The following is a 17620-nucleotide window of genomic DNA, read 5'->3' as shown; positions in this document are numbered from 1 at the left end:
CTGCTGGAATGGCCTTGGGTCAGCCGCAGCTATTGCAGGAGTTGTCCTTGAAAGGGCAGCTGCTGTGAGAGCACTCTCAGCCCCACCCACATCACAGGGTGTCTGTTGTGGGGGAAGAAGATACAGAAGATTGTAAAACGCTCTGAGTCTCTGATTCAGAGAGAAGGGTGGGGTATAAATCTGCAGTCTTCTCCTTCTCCTCCTTCTTCACCACAAGCTTTGTAGTGAAATTTGATTAGTATTTTAAGGCAATGCAACATCAATAGCTGGGCACCAAAATGGTTTGTTCTTAAATCTCATGGAGCCTTTAATTTCAACTACCGTCTTAAATTAGCCTCTGGAAAAAGCCTGCAAGTTTTACATGGAGCAAGGTATCCCATTTCCAAATGTTGTCCTTACTGAAGAGGATAAGAAAAACCCAAAAGAATGTTACTACTTCAATCAAACAGGAGCTGCTGAGTGTCCAGATGTGCTTTTCTTCCCATTAGTGAATGATACCTTCCAACATTACAGAGCACCTGGTAAGTTATGTGCATTAGCCAAGAAGTTAGCTACAGCCTTTCTGAAACCTGGATATTAATTTTTCATTCGACACTTATTTTTTATTCTTCTGCTTGCTGAAGGAATTGAGATTTAAAACTAATTCTGAAGAAATGTCATGCACATGGAAGCTTGTACCTTGAATAAAACTGTGTTGGTTTTAAAGGTGCCACTGGACTCAAACTTTGTTCTGTTTACCCTAATATATGAAATGTGGATGCCTGGCTTAACCAGATCTGCCCTTCCAAAAAACTAGGATTCCCATCCCCACCCACCCACACACTAGGGTTCTTAATCAGGGTTTAATTCAGGTTTAGAATCTCAGTTTGTATTGAGAGGTGCAAACTAGCTTTGATGAAGCCAACCACCTATGTATGTATCAAAGTTAGCTTTAAGCTAGGATTCCATATTCTATGAAGTGTGCAGGCCGATGAAAGCGTACACCCAGAATTAAACTTTGTTGGTCTTAAAGGTGCCACTGGACTCAAACTTTGTTCTAAGGGAAAATACTGAATGATCAATGCAGTCCCCATTGCTTATGAGCTCTCAGGCGATTTGTTCTTCTGGCTGTACTTGTCATTGCTTGTCAGGATAAGAAAATACATGAACAATTCTAAGAACTTCATTACTAGAGAAAAACTACTATGATAAGCCAAATATAAAAACAATAAGAATTTTTTTGTCTCATTATCCTAGGTGAAAAACGGAATGAGGATGAGCTGGATGCAGGAGATGTTGATGTATCTAGTATCAGCAGCCCATATGGTACTTACCTCCTCACATACAGTGATGAGGATTTTGACAAACTGGTGAACCTGAGTGAATACAACATTGTGAATAACCAGCACATGATTCTACAGGCTTTGCATGCTGCTGTGGCACGGAAAAGGCAAACTTACTACAGCAATTAATCTATATATATTAATATGTGCAACAAATTGTTTGTTTTTATTTATCCCCCAAAACATGAGATGCAAGCATTATATAGAGATTACTCTATTGGCTGATGTTAATAGTTTGAAGGCACCGGTTTGAACTGTATTCTCCATTCAGAAGTTGGTTGCTTCACCAATTGACAAAGGGCCTCATCTCTTATTTTAGGAGTGAGCAGAGAGATCTTAGTGGACAAGAGGCCAAATTCACAGCAAGTTGCAAAGTCTCACTCTCAGGACTGCCAATAGCCACCATGGCCCCCTGGACAAATATTCCATTTGGGTCTCCCATATGACCCTGATCCAAACCAAACCAAATAACATAACAAAACAAATGGCTGTTAGCATGCATCTTTAATAAAAAAAATAATTCATGTTTTCATCTTTCTATCCATTTGTGGCAGTCATATAACTCATCAGAAAATAAAACTAGGAATGTCAAAACCAGCTTCAGGATGATCATGGGAATTCCAGGTCCAAAAATGAAAGGAACTGGAATATCTTGTCCCAGGTTATCTCTGATCCCCAAGCTATTTGCAATGGAAGCTAAGGATGTGTAGTGGTTAAAGTGTCAGACTATGATCTGGGAAATGCTGCAGAAACTTGCTGGGTGACCTTTTGTCCATCACACCCTCTCAGCCTAATGGTAGTGTGGAAGTGGTAGTGAGAGTCTTCCCAAAGATTTCATGACATGGAGCTGTTTATTGGAAGCCTCTTGTGATAATGGTGAACATCTAAGTCTTGTGTGTGTGAATCATACCTGACACAGCAGTATGTGTGTACATTAGCCTTGGACAGGAAGAAGCTAAATTCAAGCTACAGTTTTTAAGACAAGAAAAAATTTAAAAAATATGTATTTTGATTTCCTGCCTGGAATTGTTCTCAGATTAAAATGAAATTGCATTAGATAAAGGGCAAATATGGAGAAAACTCAAAGCACAATATATTGGAGTTTATCCTTTCTAAGTCTTATTGCTTGTCAGGATCAAAAGACAGCACATGCTTAATCTTCTGCCACTAAAATCAATGATACTGAAACATGCTCTGGTCCAGCAGGGTAAATGCTATGTGCTAGTGACAAAGCAGTGGAACTTTTTGTGGCATCAGTAATGCATGGTAACTTTGAACGGGTTGAATAGAATTATGTTATATATTCAAACAAGCCTATGAAAATATACTGAATTCATTAAATGCCAGAAGTCAGCTGACTGCTTTTTTGTTTACATCAACAGTCATTAGACTTTCTGTGTTGTGGTTTTCTTTTCTTTTTTTTTAAAAAAAGCATATTTTGTGTCATTTTACTACCTGTTGTCTACAGAAGACTGTTTACATCATGTGTTATAAAGGTTTGATGCAGAGCATCCAGTCTTAGTATTGACTATAAAAGACTACTTCATTGCCCTGTGAAAATGGTCACATTTCCCACCTTTCAAAAAGTGTAGTCACAGGTGAGGTTTGAATTTTGTTTAGTGGAGGTACCAACTTCATTGGGTCTCCCGGGATCCTGTGAGTGGACAGGAGGATTTCAAAGATTGAAATCTTGATGGACTTTCTGAGATTTTGTTCTATAGTTAGTTCGATATGCTGTTAATTTAGGCCCCATTCTAGTCCAAGTGCAAGCACAGCATTGCAAAACAGAGGACTCCCACATGGCTCAGTACACATCTATTTTCTTGTTCTTCATATCCTACCTACACAAATGGAAAAAGACAATTCAGGGAAGATTATGTGTTCACTCCCTTAGCCATGACTCTGTGGTTTAAAGTTGGAAGCCAATCCAGTACCCAAGATGTCAAAAGCTTGTCCTATTGTTATGGATAAATTCAGATTGATCTTGCCTATGGATGCTAACAAGAGCCTTGGGAGTGTGAGGGCCACCACTTGTGCTTCCTGAGGGGAGACCCCTTGCTGGAGATTTTTAGGAGGCATTGCAAGGCTTACTAGTTAGCCAGGGGGGCTGAGTGGTTTGAATGGCAGGTATCTTTTAAGGGGGGGGGGAAGGTATTTGGGGGTTATTTGGTTTTGATCTGTAATGTTTAATTATTATTTGCCAGCTGCCTTGAGAAACAAGGAAAGGCGCAGTGTAAACATTTTACTAAATAAAATATTCAGAAAATATCTTCATTGCATAACTTTTTCTGTATGGTTTCCACATAAATACATAACACTAGCACATTTACTAGAGATATGCAGTCACCTGCCACTTTGGTTCTCATCTTCCTATGTGAGGCACACATACAACGAAGTAATACATCTCAGCTTTTAAAAATCTGATTATGTGCCTTTAACAATTAGAAGTAGCAGCAGCTGCGCTCAGCCTTCCTTATGGTCCAGTTGTCATAGCCATACATTACTACTGGGAACACCATCGCTTTGACTATATGGACTTTTGTTGGCAGGGTGATGTCTCTACTTTTTATTATACTACTCAGGTTCACCATAGCTGTCCTCCCAAGGAGCAAACTTTTAATTTCATGGCTACAGTCACCATCTGCAGTGATCTTGGATCCCAGAAATGTGAAGTCTGTCACTACTTCCATGTCTTCCCCTTCAGCTTGCCAAGGTGTGATGGCGCTGGATGCCATGAACTTAGTTATTTTGATGCTGAGTTTCAAGCCTACTTTTGTGCTTCCAGTTTCAGTTAGCTCCCACTGGGTGTCACGTTCTCAGGGTGCAGGCAGGCAAGAGTCCAAAGCCAGTCCAAGATCAAAGTTCAGGAAGTCAAGCAGGAGCCAAGTCACCAATGCAGAATCACAAACCGGAATCAAAGTCAGTGTCCAAAAGCCAAAAGATCAGGGTGCCAAGGAAATCAAGCAGGTCAGGGTCAGGAAGGAGTGTGGATGCAAGCCAGAGAATAGACTTGTTGCTTCCACAAGGTTACCAGGTCCTGGGTGGGAGCTATATGGGAGTCTCACTCAGCCTGCTCTCCGAGTGGCAGTGACTCTGCTAGAACTCAGGGCTGAGAGACCTGAAGCATCGGTATGCCTCATGTCTTCACTCTGAAAGTTCTTTCCAAAGCCTGCTTCGAACTCTTGAGATGGGAGGAGGAGAGCTCGGAGAAGATTGATCGTCAATAGCTGACACTGGTGCCTGGAGAGTGATTGATGGGCTAGCTGCTGTTTGTTCAGCTGAGGAACTGGTTGGCAACTCTTCCAGGACTGTTAACCCTTCCAACTCCTCCTTGTGGGTGGGGGGATCATAGAATCATAGAGTTGGAAAGGACCTCTGCAGTCATCTAGTCCAACCCCCTGCACAATGCAGGAAACTCACAAATACCTCCCCTAAATTCACAGGATCTTCATTGCTGTCAGATGGCCATCTAGCCTCTGTTTAAAAACCTCCAAGAAAGGAGAGCCCATCACCTCCCAAGGAAGCCTGTTCCACTGAGGAATCGCTCTAATGGTCAGGAAGTTCTTCCTAATGTTGAGCCAGAAACTCTTTTGATTTAACTTCAACTCATTGGTTTTGGTCCTACCTTCCGTCGTCTCTGCAGAAGTTCTGAGACGCTCCTGAGTCTAAAATCCATGTGCCACGTGCAGCAGCCACATCTGTGACCACGAATGTGGCCTTTTGGCTGTGTGAAGAGTTGTGAGGTGGCCATATCTGCCTCTCTTCTTCCACTCTGGGCACGATTGTCTCAGATGCTTTGTAGATCCACAGCAGAAGCATCTACGTACTTTTAGAGCAATTTGAGACACCTCTCCATGCTTTTTACTCTCTGCTCGACTGGTCTCGCAACTGGCCCCTTTCACCTCTTCCACTTTGGAACGCTGCCACATCTCTGAGGAACTCAACTCCCTCTGCCTTTGTTCCTCTTCCAGCAGGCGTCCGGTAATGTAATGAGTGACTGGCCAAAGATCACCCAACAAGCTTCCATGGCAGGCAGATTAGAGATTCAAACCTGGATCCTAGTTCAATACTCTAACCACTACATCATGTTGACTCTCTTCTATTTTGTGCTTTTAGCCATTTCAAGCAATTTCTGGTGAATGCATGATATAAATCATTTATTTATTTATTTATTTATTTATTTATTTATTTATTTATTTATTTATTTATTACTTTTCATTTATATCCCGCCCTCTCCGCAAGCGGACTCAGGGCGGCTTACAACATTATAAAACAATTAATCCAATAAAACATATAAAACCATAATTTACATATCAACTTTAAAACCATTCTATAGCGCTATAGCCCTATGATGTAGGTAAGTTTTAAATAGATTTCCTCAAATTATACACTTCTTGATGATTATCTGCACAAGGCTAGATAGGTTTTTTTTTTTTAAAAAAAAGCAGGAGATCTTAATAATAAAGTACTGGTATTACAACTTGGATACAGAAGGGACATGTTACAAAATTAAATACTATGTTCCTTGAATTCACAAAAGCATTTAACAAGATTATCCAAGTTATATATTCACCAGCACAGATCTTGTTTAGTAGCTTCATTTATGCTCCACCTTTCTCTTTAATAGAAACCTAAAGTGTTTGACATTGTTCTCTCCTACATTTTATCCTCACAACAACCCTATGATGTAGGTTAAGTTTGACTAACCCCATGGCTTTTTTTTGAGCAGGAATACACAGGAATGCAGTTCCGACTGGCTGGTGTCAGGGGTGTGTGGCCTAATATGTAAATGAACTCCTGTTGGGCTTTTCCCACAAAAAGCCCTGTGTTAAACAATGGTGATATCAGGGGTGTGGCCTAATATGCAAATGAGTTCCTGCTGGGCTTTTTCTACAAAACAAGCCCTGACTAAGCCAAGGTCAAGTAGGCTTTTACACATGCTAAATAATGCAGTTTCAATTCATTTCAGCAATCATTGGAAGTGGATTTTGCCATTTCACACATAAAATCCAGTTGCAAAGTGCATTTAAAGTATGTTATTTAGTGTGTGTGAAAGCCATGGCTTTTTTTGAGCAGAAATGCACAGGAACACAGTTCCAGCTGGCTTTGCCTCAGGGGGTGTGGCGTAATATGAAAATGAGTTCCTGCTGGGCTTTTTCTACAAAAAAAGACCTGGAAAGCACTGAATCTCCAAGATCCTCATCCAACACTCTAGCTACTGCATTACACTGATTCTTGTGCCCAGTCTTAGTAAAAGTCCACAGCCAGAAACATTAAAGCCATTATTGTTCCCCCAAGACCCAGAATGCAAGGCTACTACCCGTTTCCATCTCTGCTAGCAAAAAGTTGAAATACTTGAGTAAATTAATGATGCAAAAACAATTATGACATGGCCCTATACATAGCTTTGTTCTCAGAGGCAATAAAATAGATTTGGAAACAGATTTTATTTTGGGACTTAATTGATAGTTTATGTCTCATGCACTCTGGTTATGTTGCCTGAGACACTCACTAACAATGCAATACGGGAACTTACAGTTTCAGGAATGGCTGCCTAACCAGACTAGACTCAGTGGAGCTCAGACATCTACATATGAAATACTGAATGATGTTTTTTTTTTTCCTTACCCTTATTACAAGAAACACATTGCACTGGAATTAGTTTGAGCTACTCCCATGTGGGTAGAACATTGTAAGATCCTGCAAAACAAGTAGTTTCCTGGATCGGATGAACGTTCCAAAAACAAGTTGGCATCCAACTAACAATCTGGTTCCAAAGCAATGTTATCAACAAAGGACTCAAAGATGCTGCATGATAAATATTAAGGGAAACTCTAAAAGGAGTCATCCTGCTATGAAACAGGGCAGATTTGTATTATGTGGTTTATGGGCATAGGAATAGTTTGAATCCAATTTAGGTGTTTACTTAGTGGAGTTTGGGTTTGTATGGCCATGGCACAGCGGTAGAACATCTGCTTGGCATGCAAAAGGTCCCAGGTTCAGTTCCTGGCACCTCCAGTTTAAATGACAAGGCAGTAGGTGATGTGAAAGACCTCAGACTCTGAGACTCTGTAGAGTCACTGCCAGTCTGAGTAGACAATACTGACTTTGTTGGACCAAAGGTCTGATTCAGTATAAGGCAATTTCATGTGCGTGTTTATCCTAGGAGACAGATAGTTTGATGGATAGATATAGTTTTCATCTGTTCCCATGTTAATGTTAGATTGCATTTACCCCATTAAAGTCTTACTTATTGTTAGAAATTAATTATATGAACCCGCTGCTTAGAAATAAATTTAATCCACCTACTAATATAGAGTGGGTTTTTTTTTTTTACTGTCAAGTCACAGCTGTGTTGTAGTGACCCTGTAGGGTTTTCAAGGCAAGAGACATTTAGAAGTGATTTGCCATTGCCTGCCTCTGTGTAATGACTTTGGTATTCCTTGGTGGTCTACTATTGAAATACTATCTAAATACTGAACATGACTGATTCCGAGATCTGATAAGGAAAAACTATTTATTTTAAACAGCAATTGTGAGGTAAATTCAAAGGGCCAAATGTATCATTAAAATCTTGAAGCAAATCTTTGCAACATGTCCATCTCTTTTCAGAGGATAGCCTTATTGTACATGTATTAGCTGGAGCAGTACATTCCTTCTTTATGCCACACCAAACTCATCCCACCAGTTCCTGTATTCCAAACTACCCTGGCTACAGTCAATCTCTGTAAATTAGCTTTTTAACTCAAACTTTAATTATAAGTGCTTGTATATCAGAAGTATGCAGTCACATTCTTTTTATAGCAGCACAGCCAAGATGTGATACCAATTATAATATACATATATAGATACCAAGATTTGTGTTTGAAAAGCAAGCTTCAAGGTTCCAGAGACTTGTAATACAGGTATTGTTGTCAGATGGTTCTTGATTAAATTACACTCCCACTTTTGATGTAACAGGTAATTAAATAAAAAGAGACCGCTGGTCAAACTTGTATCTGGCCATTGCTCATAAACTCATATCTTGGTCTTGTCATGTAGCATTAAATGCAGAAACAACAAGAAGAAGATATTGGATTTATATCCTGCCCTCCACTCCGAAGAGTCTCAGAGTGGCTCACAATCTCCTTTACCTTCCTCCCCCACAACAGACACCCTGTGAGGTGGGTGGGGCTGAGAGGGCTCTCACAGCAGCTGCCCTTTCAAGGACAACCTCTGCCAGAGCTATGGCTGACCCAAGGCCATTCCAGCAGGCGCAAGTGGAGGAGTGGGGAATCAAACCCGGTTCTCCCAGATAAGAGTCCTCACACTTAACCACTACACCAAACTGGCTCTCTCAAAGTCCATGTCTACTTGCTACAGATTTGGGGGGAAGCTAGTGATTCACCAGTGCTCTAAAGTATGTTTTTTGGTATGACCTAATTTCAGAAGCTAACTGGTACATTTTCAAGATTAGTATGATGTAATAAACTATACCTATCATTCTTTTAAAAAAAAAAATCCATAGAATCCATAATAGAATCCATATATATATCAGGGCGGAGTACAACATATGATAAAACAATAAAAACATTCTATAAACAGACAACTCAACAGCACTCAGTTTACCATGTCATCACATATTGCCCAGCCTTGCCATCTCACATCATGACAGTTTTTATTCCATTTCCTAGCACAGATGACAGTGCTGGCCGGGGAGGCCAACCAGATCAAGAATAGACGCCTGCAGCCTCCGCTAAAAGCCTGGCAGAACAGCTCCATTTTGCAGGCCCTACGTAAGGCTAATAAACCAGGTAGGGCCCGGATCTCAATAGGGAGCTGATTCCACCAGGTTGCGGCCAGGACTGAAAAAGCCCAGGCCCTAGTTGAGGTGAGGCAGGCATCTCTTGGACTGGGGATGACCAACAGATGTTAGGAGGCTGAACGTAAAGACCTCCTGGGCATATATGGAAGGAGACGATCCCCCAGGTGTGTTGGTCCCAGGCCGCATATATATATAAAGCATAAACACCAAATTAAAATAGAACAGAAACAAAATTTCCCTCCACAAATTAGTACTTTGATTAATCTGGCAAGGAAGATGAATGTACATTTAGGAGCACTGTATGGTTGTTGAGCCCCTCCTGGCCATTGGTGGGGGATGGGGCACTTAAACTTAGTGCATTGACCTCTACATTACAGTGCTCACCCAGACCCATTTAATATGCTGCTGCAGAAGAATGCCTCCTGAAAACATAAATGTAGTCAATTTAATCGGGAAGGAGGGAGTCTCAGTCCTGACCCAAATATAGCAGTTTGCAAGTGAACCAGTGCACTGTATTCTAAAACACTGGATATGTAATGCCACCATTTGGAAGGAAAAGGTGCATCTATTCTCAGCATTTTCATTCTGTCAGTCCTGGAACCTTCAAAGATTTTTCTCCACTCTGACACAGGCTCTAAATAACAACATAAAGAAGATTTTGAACTTTTTTTCCCTTCCAAAATGAGAGGAGGCGTGGCTCTGAGTCACTTTGGAGAGAACTGTGCATCCACCTCTGCTGGGTTAGGCAATAAATGTGTTTCGATGTAGTTAAAGAGCCACCAGCAGTCCTGGATTTTTGTCCTTGGCTGCCATTAGGAACGCCAGCACATTCTTGCACAGAAAACAATGGATGGAGGTGGAAGTTCATCCCATCTGGTGAGTAGTCATGGATATTCTTGTTCAACTAAATGAAGTATAAAGCTCATTTAGTGTGCCTTTTAAAGATTATATAATTTTACTATATTTGTAAATGTTTCCACATTCATCTTCCTTGCCAGATTAATCAAAGTACTACTATGTGGATGGAAATCTTAATTATGTTTGCAAATTTTGTTTCTGTTTGCCATTCTTCCCAAAAAAGGGAACTCCTGTGCCTTTCTCCAAGATTATGATAAGAAAACAAAACTTTTGTTTATGATCATGTATAACTAAACATGGCATTTAGCTGTGGGCCGTTTCTCTTGTCATTCAACTTCAGCTAATATTGTGATAAAAAAGATTTTGAACAGGGGTTTAGAATATCCTGAATAGTTTTGAGTAGGCAGATTATCTGGACATTTTGCAATCTGGAATTTAGATCTGGGTTTGGGCTGAAAATGGCCTTGATCACCCTCACTGATGATCTTTGCTGAGAGAGTGATGGGGGGGGAGCGTACATCCCTATTGGTTCTCCTTGACTTTTGCTACTATCAATCCTTATGGAGAGACTGACTGGATTGAGAGCAGTGGCACCATGCTTCACTGGTTCTGCTCTTACATGGCAGACTGATTTCCGAAGGTGGCGTGGTAGGACTGCTGCTTGACTTTGTAACATTTATACTGTAGGATCTTGTAGGGATCCATCTCGTCCCTCATACTTTTTAACATCCACATAAAATAACTCCAGGGATTTGGAGTGCAGTGCCATCCAGGGCCAGTGCGTGGGAATAGGCAAAGTAGGCAGTCGTCTAGGACACCACCTGACCTAGGGGGCACCACTGGATGCCCCCTCCCAGACACATTACTCTGGCTCCTGACCACTGTCACCTTGTCTTCTCCCATCACCAAGCTGCCCTCAACAATGGAAAAATTTCCAAAAGAAGATAGAACTTTAATCTGGTACTTGCTCTCAGCTGCTAGGACATTGTATGCACAGTTGTGGAAGCAAGAAAAAATACCAGAGAAATGGGATTGGATTATAAAAGTTATGACATGGAGTGAAATGGACAAATTAACAAGAATATTAAGAGACTATGATTTGGAAGTTTTTAAGACAGAGTGAAAAAAGTTTAGAAGATACGTAGAAAAAGAGTGGAAAATAAAAGGACATTGGACAATTTTTGATAATGATTAAGTTTTAAAAAGAAGAAGAATATAATTTTTTGTTTTAATAGTTAAGGGTACCTTTAAATATTTGCTTTTTAAGTAAATAACACTGACGGGGGTCAAGTAACGGGGGGAGGGGTGGGTAGAAAGTAATATATGGGGTAGATAAAAGAAGTTTTTAAAGATGTAAGATATATATTTATTACCATATGTTACCAATAAAATTGTTTTAATAGACCAGGCTGCCCTCAACAAAGCCAAACCACCCCCCTCACCCGAATATGCGACTTGGTCTCTCACCTCATCCTATCCCACCACCCTCTTTCCTGGTGTGGCCAGCAAGCACTTCTTCTCACAATTTTTTTTATAACATATCACATTTTTTTAAAAAAAAATTAAAATTAAAAATAAGTAAATTAAAAATGTGAAAAGTTTCAAGTTTGGCACTCTTCATTTTCCCTATATTTTTAAATAAAGGGGGGGGGGTAGTGGGTGATTTGCCTAGGGTGCCAGAAAGCCTAGCACTGGCCCTGGTGCCATCAATGAGAAGATGACACTCAGCTCTGTTTCTCATTATCAGCTGAAATGAATGGGTAAAGCTCCGTCCTAAGAAACTGAGATACTGTTGGTCATAACATAGGGTTGCCAAGTCCAATTCATGAAATATCTGGGGACTTTAGGGGTGGAGCCAGGAGACATTGGGGGTGGAGCCAGAAACAAGGGTGTGACAAGCATAATTGAACTCCAAGAGATTTTTGGCCATCACATTTAAAGGGACAGCACCTTTTAAAATATCTTCCTTCCATAGGAAATAATGAAGGATAGGGGCACCTTCTTTTGGGGCTCATAGAATTGGACCCCCTGGTCCAATCGTTTTGAAACTTGGGGGGTACTTTGGGGAGAGGCACTAGATACTATATTGAAAATTTGGTGCCTCTAGCTCAAAAAACAGCTCCCCCAGAGCCCCCAAAACCTCCAGAACAATTCCCCATTATACCCTATGAGAATCGATCTCCATATAGGGAATAATGAAGACATTTCCCTCTCCCCCCGCCCCCCGTTTCTGGCGAGTCTGAAGCAGGGGATTGGCCTCTCTACTCACCAGTTGCTGCCAGCTTCTTCACAGCAACACAGACACACCATTGAAACTTTTCAAGTCAAGACTCTGGAGGTGCAAAGGCACATGGTCCTTTGCAGGCTGGGCGGGGCTTCCCCTCCCCCCCCCCCCCCCGCCAGCCAGCTGACTGGGTGTGGGAAGCAGCCTGGGAAAACGGAAGAAAGGCTGCTGCGATCGGGGCTGGGTGGGAAGGTAAGGGCAAGGAGAAGCTGCTGGGATCGGGGCTGGGTGGGAAGGGCCGCCATTCCCCCCCCCCCCTGCTTTCCGGATTTTTGGCGAGCGGTGGGAGGAGGCTCCAAATTCCTCCTGAAGAAGCAGGTTCATAGATTGGGGGCCCTGCTGTTGTAAATCTGAATCTGCACATCTGAAGGTCCTTAGCCAATAAAAGACATATAGCCAGAGTCCAGGTGAAGGAAGAAGGGGGAGGGGAGTTTATTGCAATAACCAGAGAGCAGAGCTAGGCCATAGCCAACATTACCAAACTGTTCTGAAATCAACATTACTAAACTGTTCTGAAATTGGTTACAATCTCATATACCCTTGATGACATATTGATGACACACTGTCACATTATCATATACACATAGTAATTGGTTGCAACATCCTGCTTAATTTTATTATGAGAGCCAGCTACTGATAAACTTTCCCTGCCTGGAATTTTCCATTGGTAGAAAACTGTGGCTCTCATAAAACTGTGGCGTATTAAGAAATTTAATATGCCTGCATCTGCCCTGACCAGATAAATCCAGTTTGGCCTATAACTCCGCCCCCTTTCTCTGTTGTTACCTAGAAACACAGTAGAAATGCAGTAAGACATAGTTCAAGTTTAGATAAGATGGTATGTTGGTACTCTTCTGTCTTTTTTTCTTCTTCTTAGTCAGGCATTGCTGTGTGTTAACCTTTAAGGATGTTACTTAAGCGTGCTTGTGGCTTTCCCAACTAAAGCTGTGTCCCACAAGTCCCCCTTTTGGTTCAGTGACCTTATGATCTACTGACACCACCCATACGTTGATATTCTTCATACTGCTGGGTAACCATTATAATTTGCTCACCTATTATTGACAGTTCTGGTATATAAGTCTTGTACCATGCTAATATAATAGAAAACATTGAATAGAGACATAATCCATAAAGAACTAAAATAGTTATGAAATAAAGTCTTAGTGTGTGCTCCTTAGCCTGGTAACCAACCTCCAAAACAATCTCCATCTGAAATTGTTACCTATGTTACCTATGTTTGTTAAGGTTCCCAAACCTTTTAATATATCCCTCTGAAGCTGACACATGTCTGTGTCACATATGCAAGTTTAACTGACATCACGTCCTCAGTGAAACTTCTGGTGAGTGGTGTAAATCTATACAATAGGGAGTGTCAGGGCAAAGAATGGTATAATGTTTTCAAATACTTCAGACCTGTAGGGACTCTCCATAAACATGAGCCCACTATATATGCAGAAAGTGTCTAATCTGAAACGTTTTGCTAGACTTATCCATATATTCTGCTCAAAGTTCTCTTCATCCTTGGATAAATCATTCTAATGGACCCACTAAGAAACTAGTATAAGCCACCTTTTATAGCATCCAAATACTCTTGGGAACTTTATTCAAGTCACAAGTATGCTTTGCAGCAAAGGATCCACTCAAAAGTATATGCATACTTGCCCCCTTATGTCTCAGAACTGTCTAAAACTGGATTCCACCTGATAGGGTGGATCTCTGTCTTAGCCACCTAGCCTTGGATAATTGCTAAATGCCAATTTGTGCAAGGGGACCGGGTTTAGAGCATGGGATTCTAGAGTCCCCGGTCCATCTATGTGGGTGGTTTGTCAAAATAACACCTGGAATCCTTCTAGAGGCTCTGAAGACCACAAATCTCCAGGCTCCTCTGGGGTATTGGAAACCCCAATGTCATCTGATTTTGCTCCCTGGTCCCCTTGACTCTGGTTGGGGCCAATTGCCCTCTTTATTCTGGTATGGTGGACCCACCTGTTTGGCACAGGAGTCTTGATGGTCTCTCATCATATGTAAAGGCTTGGACTGCTCTGCTGTCAGCATCTTCTCATCCTGGTCTATTGACAGGAACAGAAACTTTCTTCCCTCGGGTATGGTATAGCTAGATGCAACCCCAGGATTTGAAGAATTGGGGGGGGGGGGCTGATTTTTTTCAGGGGGCACATAGTGGCCCCAACCTCCATGGCCTTCTCTCCTACCACCCCTGAGGAGGAAAGCTGCCAGCTCGCTGCCATATAACCTCCCCCCTTCCCACAGCTGCCCCATGGTGATCCCTTTCCACCCCTCTTCCAGCAGCTCTAGTGGGGAGCCACTCAGAGGTTTAGATACATGCCACACGGTCTCCTGCCCTTACCTGTAGCATCCAGCTAGGCAAGCCTGGTGGAACAAGGGTGGCGGGGGGGTGGGGGGTGGAAGGCACCACCAAGTCGCAACTGACTTCTGGGGCTACAAGACCTCCAATTCGGATTTCTTCCTGTCGGAGGGCGAGCCGAGGCTGCCCAAGCGCAGTTCCCACCCTCAGGTGGCCATCAAGACCAGGCCAGAAAACCCCTGCAGGCGAACCACCTCTCCACTGATCACCAGCCCTGGACTGCAGCCGGGACCTTCACTTGTGTGCGCCAGCCTACCCTACACTGCCCTATCTGCAATGGAGCCATCCGCCCCCTACCTCCGCTGCCCAACTTGAGGGCCTGAACGGCCTCTTCTTGCAGGTGCCCTCTAGCCCAATGTCAGCCCAACGTGGAGCTTAACTTTCAGTCCTGGGCACTGAAAGTGCTCCATTGTTTCTACTTGCTGAGGGGTCAGAGATTTCTTCCAGCCCCTAAGCAAGCAGAAGCAACAGGGAGCTTAACTTTCAGTCCTGGGCACTGAAAGTGCTCCATTGTTTCTGCTTGCTGAGGGGTCAGAGATTTCTTCCAGCCCCTAAGCAAGCAGAAGCAAGGTGGAGCTTAACTTTCAGTCCTGGGCTCCGAAAGTGCTCCGTTGTTTCTGCTTGCTGAGGGATCAGAGATTTCTTCCAACCCCTAAGCAAGCAGAAGCAACACAGAGCTTAACTTTCAGTCCTGGGCACTGAAAGTGCTCCGTTGTTTCTGCTTGCTGAGGGGTCACAGATTTCTTCTAGCCCCTAAGCAAGCAGAAGCAACAGGGAGCTTAACTTTCAGTCCTGGGCTCTGAAAGTGCCCTGTTGTTTCTGCTTACTGAGGGGTCAGAGATTTCTTCCAGCCCTTAAGCAAGCATAAGCATAGGGAGCTTAACTTTCAGTCCTGGGCACTGAAAGTGCTCCATTGTTTCTGCTTGCTGAGGGGTCAGAGAATTCTTCCAGCCCCTACGCAAGCAGAAGCAAGGTGGAACTTAACTTTCAGTCCTGGGCTCTGAAAGTGCCCTGTTGTTTCTGCTTACTGAGGGGTCAGAGATTTCTTCCAGCCCTTAAGGAAGCATAAGCAATAGGGAGCTTAAGTTTCAGTCCTGGGCTCCTTGAAAGTGCCCTGTTGTTTCTGCTTGCTGAGAGGTCAGAGAAGTCTATCTCTTGCTAATCCCCTCATCAAAAAGAGGAGATTCTAGCAACTCTTGTAACACCTTCCTGGAGAATCCGCTAGCTTTCTGCTGGCTGCTACTTGCCCTAGCCAGGAGAAAGGTGGAAGACTCTTTGTGGGTGATCCGCCCCCCCCCCCCTTTTCTCATGTTGATACTGTGCTTCCTCACAAAAAACAGGGACCGATTCCCCACTAGCCTTATGCCACTCTCACTCTCCTCTTCTCCACGGGGCTTCCATTGGATTTCACACTAGCTGCCCCTCACTCTGCAACTCACTCTGCCTCTTTCACAAAGCAAGCAAGATCCGCTAAAAACTAGTTTCTGATTGCTGCTTGAAAGAGGCAAAATGAGTTGCAGCCCCAGAGCAGCTAGTGTGAAAACTGATGGAAGCCCTGTGGAGAAGAGGAACGTGAGAGTGGCATAATGCTAACGGGGAATCGGTCTGGGAGTAAGACAGTAAAAATTCTTATCTTACTCTGTGCTGAAAGAGACCATATTTTTGATTCATCAGCCCTGGTAAAGCTCCTGATCACCTTTTGAACTAGTTACAGTATTTCCATACTATTTAGTTTTTTCTTCCTGTTATTTTTCTTCACTACATACATACAACATACAATTTTTATTTTTTTATGTCTTTATTTTTCAGATAGAGACATCACCTTGTTACTTGCTCACAGTAAGAGTGATAGGAGCAAAGAATATCCGACGAGCAGATACCTGTGAGTATTTTTACTATTCTCGCCTACAAGCTAGGAGTTGACAAGGAAATGTATAGGGAATTCTGCCCTCCAGCGCTTTAGACACTGATTTCCACTCCCTGTTCCTTTTCTCCCCTCTTTAACTGATATTATCCATTGTCAGCAATCTGTCCCTTCCAGTTCTCATTTAGTCCATATCAAGCTGGTTTTTGAGTACAATTTTCTTTTTTCTAATTTACCTCATGTCTTTTGCATACTTGAAGTGTCCTGCAATTATGCAGAAACTCCTCCCTTGTCTGTAAGTTTTGCAGCTTTTTTGATCTGTACAGTGGCTTGTTTAGTATTCAAATAGAAATGATGGGTTGGTGATAGGACAAATTACCTGATGAAGAGTGCTGTCAATATTTAACAAGGAGATTTAACAATTTAACAAGGAGATTTTTTTTACTATCCTAATGGACAAGTTCTTAAATGTGAAAAAAACAAAAAAAGTGAAAGGGGAAAGGATTTAATTCAAGAGAAAACCATTCTCTGAGGACATTCCCACCTCCACCTGGGCAAGAGCTGGCTACATCTTTTTTTCCTATAGGGATGGTTTATTTTTGTGGACTGGCCTCTGTGGCTGGCAAAGCAAAGGTAAGTTAGTGATAGATTTATAATAACTTCTAAGGACTTACTGAGTGTGTTCCTTACATGATTTTAGTGGCCAGGATGGGCAAGAATCCTGGCACAAGTAGCAGCCTTCACAGATCCCAGGATATTGTCAAAAACCGTTTTCGCACACAGCTTACCTTGCAGTCACAATCCTGTTCCCTCCGCAGCATCTGTCGTATTTCCCACCATCTGCGCCGGAGTTACAGGAAGTGCTGCGGCTTTTGCATAGCAAACGTAAACTGGGTTTTAGCAATTTATGTTTGCTACGCAAAAGCTGTGGCACTTCCTGTAACTTCGGCGCAGATGGTGGGAAATCCAACCAGACGCTGCGGAGGGAACAGGATTGTGACTGTGAGGTGAGCTGTGTGCGAAAACGGTTAAAATGTCATGGAAACGAAGTCAAAATGCTCCATAAATAGATCAGACTGTGTATTAGGTGTTTCTTCTGTCAAAC

At 42.5% G+C, this 17620-nt stretch overlaps 2 protein-coding genes across 2 annotated transcripts in view; both read left to right on the top strand.

The window, feature by feature from the left end:
- The window catches only part of LOC132589608 (cytosolic phospholipase A2 epsilon-like), an 85076-nt gene extending 83625 nt beyond the window's left edge, over positions 1-1451 (top strand). The window contains exons 20-21 of the mRNA XM_060262359.1: positions 335-521; positions 1237-1451. Coding sequence (XP_060118342.1) covers positions 335-521; positions 1237-1451 — 402 coding nt within the window. The remainder of the gene's footprint in view (positions 1-334; positions 522-1236) is intronic.
- Positions 1452-16160: 14709 nt separating this feature from the next.
- LOC132589607 (cytosolic phospholipase A2 epsilon-like) overlaps positions 16161-17620 on the top strand; it is a 62240-nt gene continuing 60780 nt past the window's right edge. Inside the window, exons 1-2 of the mRNA XM_060262358.1 lie at positions 16161-16223; positions 16461-16533. Of these exons, the coding sequence (XP_060118341.1) occupies positions 16161-16223; positions 16461-16533 (136 nt within the window). The remainder of the gene's footprint in view (positions 16224-16460; positions 16534-17620) is intronic.

This window comes from Heteronotia binoei, chromosome 21 (genome assembly GCF_032191835.1).
Source record: "Heteronotia binoei isolate CCM8104 ecotype False Entrance Well chromosome 21, APGP_CSIRO_Hbin_v1, whole genome shotgun sequence".
Taxonomy (NCBI): Eukaryota; Metazoa; Chordata; class Lepidosauria; order Squamata; family Gekkonidae; genus Heteronotia; species Heteronotia binoei.
Note: the sequence above shows the minus strand (reverse complement) of the source record. Positions and strands in the feature narration are given on the sequence as shown.